The following is a 6,900-nucleotide window of genomic DNA, read 5'->3' as shown; positions in this document are numbered from 1 at the left end:
CTGTCTCCCAGCTCCTCACCCCCAGCTCTAGGAGTCTTTAAGGGCTGAATGAATGATAGAAGCAAGATGCCTAGAATCAGACAGAATCAGATGTTACATTAATTTACTCCACAACTAGTGTTAACTTTATGATCAAAGCTTATTAATTTTAATAACTACTGAAAAAGAATACAAGATTAAATGACTTGCATTAAAAAATGGAAACCCATATTAATATTGGTGTAATAAACACTTCTCCATAAAATAGCTATTCTCAATGAACTCAAAAAGCGCTTCCATCATGCTCATTTTATTACACATTCAGTGAACCATCCTTAGTGGAAATTAACATATATTAAATGTAAAGCTTAAAATGTAAGGCATGACATGAGAAAATGTAAGAGGGGAATCTTTCATTTTAATCTGAAATTACAGGATTACTGGCTCCAGTTAGCTTGAATCAACAGTTTACTTTTTTCTCTTTACAGATGCACAGATAACAGATGAGCTTGCTAATACAACTCTTCTTAATTTATTAAGGCCTTAATTTTGTAAGGATCATTTTAAAATCAAAACATTGGCCTGAGGGTGTAGCTCAGGGGTAAAGTGCCTGCTTACATGCCCTGGGTTTGATCCCCAGCACTAACCCCCAAAAAAGAAAAGCTAAAGCACTAATTCAATACACAGTGAAAGCAGAGTAGAAATATCCAAACTTCAGACCCAACTTTTACTAAGCCTAACAATGAAGAAACTTTTCCTTTCCAGATAAGTTAATAATTTAAAATATAAATAATTGTTTTAAGTTCCACTGAATAGAGAATGTGAAAGTTCCTGGTACAAAAAAAATTTAGCATTCGAAGTCTGATAGTCATTTCATTCTATGGTGGAACAGAGCCTGGACTTTGTTTGCCTTCTGTAAGTACTTCACAGTCTTCCTCCATTTCAAAATTAAGATTCACAAACGAAGTGGATACCACTGTTTCTGGTTGATCTGTCTGAACAGTGCAATTAGCCTGTGTCTTACTCTGATGGAATTGTCTTTCTGCTTCTTCAGACATCCTGTTTTCTTCTTCTTCTTCTTCCTAAAAAGTGGACATCAGTAGTTGAAATATTATATCCAAATAGTAATTATTCAGTTTGCCCTAATCAAAAAGTAACAGAAGCACCGAAGGAGCTAAAATTGGAAGAAGGAAAGTTTTAAGTTTAAACCTGTATTTAAATTAGCATGATTAAGTTATAATTTTTTTTTTTTAACTAAAATACTAGTGCCATGTCCATTTGGTCTAATTTTTGTTGTTGTTGTTTTGGTTTTTGAAACATTCTCCTCTTGCCTCAGCCTCCCCAGTGCTGGGAATACAGATGTGCACAACCACACCTGGCTTCATCTGATCTAAACTAATACATACTTCCCCTTTCCCTGTTTTCAAAACAGTAACTATTATAAAGGGTCAAAGAAAGTGAAGTTATTTTTAAACATAGTCCAGTGTAATTAGCTTAAATGAGACCCGAATAAACTTTGATAAAGACTATATATTTTTTTCACATTAACCCTAATCTTAATTTTAAAATGAGCTATTACTATGTCACTTCAATTATAAGGTGTCAGCCTATTCGATTGAATAGGTTGTTTCATTCATTAAATGGTACAGCATGGTTACTTTTCCTATAAGCAGCTAATGTACTTCCTGTCTAGGGATCTTTGCCCTCAAGTTTACAATCCAGTAGGAAGTTAAGACATGTAAAAAGAGTAGTAAAACAAAGAAATAAGCACTAAAGAGTTATAGAATGAATAATTTCTAGTTAGAGAACTAATAAACTGGTAAAGTGGCCGGGGACTTAGCTCAGTGGCACCATGCCTGCCTTGCAACTGCAAGGTCCTGAGTTCGATCCCCCCCCCGCCGCCCAAATCAGTAGACTGACACCTGTATTGAACCCTATAATGTAAACAGAGACATGTAAAGTATAGTAAGAAAGAAATAAGCACTAAAGGGATTTGGAATGAATAATTTCTAGTTTTGGAACTAATCAATTGGCAGAGTGACCTTTTTTTTTTTTTGGTACCAGGGATGGAACTCAGGACCTTGCGCTTGCAAGACAGGTGGTGGCACCACTGAGCTAAATCCCTGGCTAGAGATATTTGTATTGAACCCTTTTATGTAGATAGTTATTTCAGAGTGAGTAAACCCTCAGGAGACTCAGAATTAAGACAGAACATTTAGGTGGCTATTATAGTCCAACTGAGGTAATGAAGTTCTAAACAAGGCTTGTGGTATTAAAAATACTCATTTTCTCATAAAACATGTTTGAAATCACACAAGAAACAAAGTCAGATGACCTTTCCAAACTCATCTCCGGCCACTACTTCAGGGCAAAGTGCTATTCTTGCTATTTCTCTGAACACACAACATATTTTCACCTCCCTGCACTCTGCCTGAACTGCTTCCCTTAATTTGTCTGAAAGAAAATAAGATTCTAGTATCTATTGTGTGTTCGTTAATATATACTAGATGTTGTTCTAATCATTTTACATATTAACTCATTTAATCTTTAGCACAACCTCAGCATAGATATGCAGTTATTTGAAGAGGAAAGTAAAGTTAGAAGTAGCAGAGCCAGACTTTGAAGTCAGGTCCTTTGATTCTTAAGCATCAAAGCTTTTTTACTTTGAGTCTCATCTCCTTTCACCCTATCTGAAAACCTCACTACTACTTTGGACATTAATGGCCCTCTCCCATCTTTGTGCCTTAATAGTGGGCATGTGTATGTTTTTAGTTCTTATAAACTTCAGGCACATCAAATGCACTCCACGTCCACATACAGTGCCTTTGTCTTATTTCTTCATCTTAGAAAAAGGGAGATGTATGAAGATTAACACATGCAAGGCACCTCACATTGCACTAACAACAAAACTGAGCTTAGCTTTGTATATGGATCTTAAGGAAATTCCAGGGATTTTTACATTTATTAGTATGTTTGCTGCACATGTTGATTACATTCATTGCAGGGAATTGGTACACATACATAACACATCTTCATTTTTTTACCCTCCAGAAATTCCAGTTTTAAAGGATTCTAAAATATATTTTATCTTGATAAACTAAAAGAGCTATCTTCAGTGGTAGAGTGCTTGCCTAGCATCCTCAAGACACTGGGTTTGATCCCACCCCTATTTGGGCAGCTAGAGGATGCATATGCTCATTATCCAATCCACTAAATCTACAGCCAAACAAGTTGAATCAAGAAAATACAAAAAGGAGACACACCTCCTTCTTCATCCGGTAATACTCATCAATGGCATACTGGTATTTTGGGGTGCTGATGCCCAAAACAGATGCAATCTTCTCTCCAAGAAAGTCACACACTAAAGATAAAAAAGTTAAGACATACAATTCCATAAACATTTCTCGAGCACTTTCTATATGTGCAACACTTAGGAATACAAAAGTCACTACTCCTGTCCTCAAAGAGATTATAAAAACCTAGTATCTCTTCTGATTCTCCAAAGAAGTATGAGTGGTTCCTTCTGGGTACCCAACAACAGTCTGTTCACATTTCTATTATAATAGTTCTCACCAGGTATTACAATTATTGGTTTCATGTCTGTTTAAGAAAAATATCTAAGGGCCAGGGATTTAGCTCAGTGGTTCTACCACTGCCTTGAAAGCATGAGGTCCCGAGTTCGATCCCCGATACCAAAAAAAAAAAAAAAACCTAATAAAAACATGTAGCCTCAGAAGGCTGGGGTATCAGTGGACTGGATGTGAGGCATGGATGATGTAACACTCACTGAGTGCCTAGCACGTGGCAGGTGCTGTGAAAAGTTAGCCTCAGGAGGTTAAAGAACAGCTTGACCTAATGCAACAAGTCTAAAATTCAAATGTAAGTCTGAATTTAGAGCTCATCTCTTATTACACCACACTGTCTAGCACACAGGGCTCAGTAAATGTTCAATTATCCAGCACAGTATGCCCTAATAACTGGTGGAAAGTGAGAGAAGCTTTCAAAGGATTAAAATTGGGAGCAGACAGTTTTATGGTTTAAACATTTACTTAAATTAACATGATTAAGTTACATGTTGATTACACATTTCCTTCAAACTTATTTATTTCTCAGTTTAAGAAATGAGGGCTGGGGGGGGACAGGATTTAGCTCAGTGGCACTGTGCCTGCCTTGCAAGAGCAAGGTCCTGAGTTCGATCCCCAGTACCAAAGAGAAAGAAATGAGGCTGGGGGTATAGCTCAGTGATAGAGCACTTGCCTAGCATGCTCTAGGACCTGAGTTCTAACTCCAGTAACAGCAAAAAAAACCCTATATATAAAAAACACATACACGTAGTATAACTACAAGCCTCAGAATAAGCAATGAGGCAGAATGAGACTACCAGTAGGAAAGCAAATAAAGGAGCATAATAAATGCTAACAGAAAGGGTTCAAGAATATGAAAACCCAGCTGGATGTGGGGGCACACACCTATAATCCCAGCATTTGGGAGGCTGAAGCAGGATTGCCACGAGTTTGAAGCCAGCCTGAACTAATACTATGACCCTGTCTCAAAAATTGAAAAAAAAAGTCTATCTATGTTAATACTGTCATTTTCAGTCCTCCCCCCCCCAAAAAAAAGCAAACAAAAAATATAACCAGAAGCCAGGTGTGGTGGCACACACCTGTAATCCCAGCCCTGAGTCTTGAGGCAGGAGGATCACAATTTCAGACCCAACCTCAATTTAGCCAGACCCTGTCTCAAAATAAAAAATAGGCTGGGGGGGCCAGGGATTTAGCTCAGTGGTTTCACTACCTACTGCGCAAGCACAAGGACCTGAGTTCAATCCCCAGTACAAAAAAAAAAAAAAAAAAAGACTGGGGATGTAGCTCAATGTGAAGGACCTAGATTCAATCCCTTATTAAAAAACAAAAAAACCAAAAAAAACCCACCACGCAATCGGAAGCTGCGTGATGTTTGTTCAAGTTAGATTAACATCTTCAGATGCTGGCTACCGGCTGAGGACAAGGTGACTCCCTACTGTTCCTCTTCCAGTTTAGAAACATCCCAGCTGGCAATGCTCCTGTGCTTAGAGCTTAATACAGCAATTATAAGGTATGCAGAAAGAAAGCAATACCTGAAAGGGTTGACGTGGCAGCCCGAAGCATGTAAAACCACAAGTAGGGACCCCAGGTAAGTTTTGTCTGCAACAAGAGGTCAAGTTAGCAACACACACCTAAACTCATACTATAGATTCAGGCTTGAATGGAACAGCCAAATACTTGGTAGGTGCACAGAATATTCTACAAGGCAGTACTATAACCGACTACAGTCCAATTAGAAAATGTAAATCTTTACAAAGATATTTTAAATTTCCATTCAACCTGTACCTACCACCACCTTAAGCCCATGGAAAAACCAAAAAATAGATGCAGCAATTGAAATAGAGTTGGTAATGTACAGTTTAAATCCTAGTCTGACACACATTACAGTAGGGAAATGAAGGTTTAGCTTTAGAGAAGCAGGATAAATTGAGGCATAGCAAATGAGCTCTCACTCCACACTCCCCCCACACACTTTGTTTTTGTTTTTTGTTTGTGGTACTAGGTATTGAATCCAGGGCTTCCTGTTTGCTACTGAGCTACATCCACAGCTCTATTTTATTTTGAGACAGGGTCTCACCAAATTGCCCAGGATAGATTTGAATTTGTCCTTCTGCCTCAAGCCCCACAGTAGATGGGATTACAGATGAGCTCTACCACTCCCAACTTCAATTGAGCTTTTAATGGCGAGAAAATAAAAGACAAGTATCAAGATAAATTAAGATTTTAAAAAGGCTAGAGAATATAACCCAAGACAAGTTCAGTGTGTATGTGGTAGGCCAAGACTACTAGCAGAATGGAGTCCACACTGTATGCTGCCAGCATTAATCCTTGGTCTTTCATTCCAAACAGTGCTTTGTATGGTTTCCCTCTGAATACATTTGATAATACAGGGCATGCTCCACTAAGCCAATGTTTTTGTTTATCAAAAAAAAACATACAGCCTGCAATCAAATACATTAATAACTGGTTCCAAGGAGGAAAGAGACTTGTCCATAATCTTTTTAGCTAACATATATTAATGATTATAAGGACATTAAAAAGGTAAACACTAGAATTATCTGTTAAGACTAAATAGACAGTGGTATACCAATTTCTGTGACAGCTTATCTGAAAAGACACAGAAGTAAAGTAGCTCTAACAGACTCAACCTACTGAAAGAAAATATTGCATATTAGTAATGTCCTGAATTGAAACCTGCTATATCTCAGAGCAGGCTGGATCTTTTAAATGGATACGGGTTATTTTAAGGGTGTTGTTGAAAATGCTCTTGCCTTGGTGGTTGGTTTACAGCAAATGGGAAAGTGGCAAAGTATAAGGAATAAAATCAATTTCTGTAACATAAATGATAGGGGCAAGGGGCTTTGGAGGAAGGGTACACATTTCTCAGTGGGACAATTCTGGGGTTGCTTCTAGAAATAACAACTACTAATATCCAGGTGAAGACTGCCGCCCACCCCTCCCATCAAACCTGCTCCAGAGTTGAGGAACTGGATAGAGATTCTGGAATTACATCTATCATTATCCCATACAATTATTCAGAATTAATTTGTTGGGACACTGACCTTGCTAAACTACAATGGCAGATGGCTCAGCTGGGCACAGAGATGCAAAACTGTAATCCTAGCACTCTGGGAGGCTGAGACAGGAGGATGGCAAGTTTTAAGCCCAGCCTGGGAAATTTAACATTTAGTGAGACCATGTCTCAAAAATTTTTTAAAAGGACTCAAGATATAGCTCAGTGTGCAAGCCCTGGGTTCAATCCCCAGTACTAGGCAGCGGCGGGGGTGGGATGGGGGGTTGGCTCACAAACATACACTGTAACCCTGCCACCACTTCC

General features: G+C 38.3%; 1 protein-coding gene across 1 annotated transcript in view; it reads right to left on the bottom strand.

The window, feature by feature from the left end:
- Window positions 1–120: 120 nt before the first annotated feature.
- Fam177a1 (family with sequence similarity 177 member A1) overlaps window positions 121–6,900 on the bottom strand; it is a 28,635-nt gene continuing 21,855 nt past the window's right edge. The window contains exons 3-5 of the mRNA XM_087197114.1: window positions 5,096–5,162; window positions 3,243–3,340; window positions 121–1,061 (exon numbers count right to left, since the gene is read on the bottom strand). Of these exons, the coding sequence (XP_087053240.1) occupies window positions 858–1,061; window positions 3,243–3,340; window positions 5,096–5,162 (369 nt within the window). The 3' untranslated portion in view covers window positions 121–857. The remainder of the gene's footprint in view (window positions 1,062–3,242; window positions 3,341–5,095; window positions 5,163–6,900) is intronic.

Source organism: Heterocephalus glaber, unplaced genomic scaffold (genome assembly GCF_053883595.1).
Source record: "Heterocephalus glaber isolate CG9 unplaced genomic scaffold, H.glaber_assembly_v1.0 deba00001662, whole genome shotgun sequence".
NCBI classification, from domain to species: domain Eukaryota; kingdom Metazoa; phylum Chordata; class Mammalia; order Rodentia; family Bathyergidae; genus Heterocephalus; species Heterocephalus glaber.
This window is presented reverse-complemented; position numbering and strand designations above follow the sequence as displayed.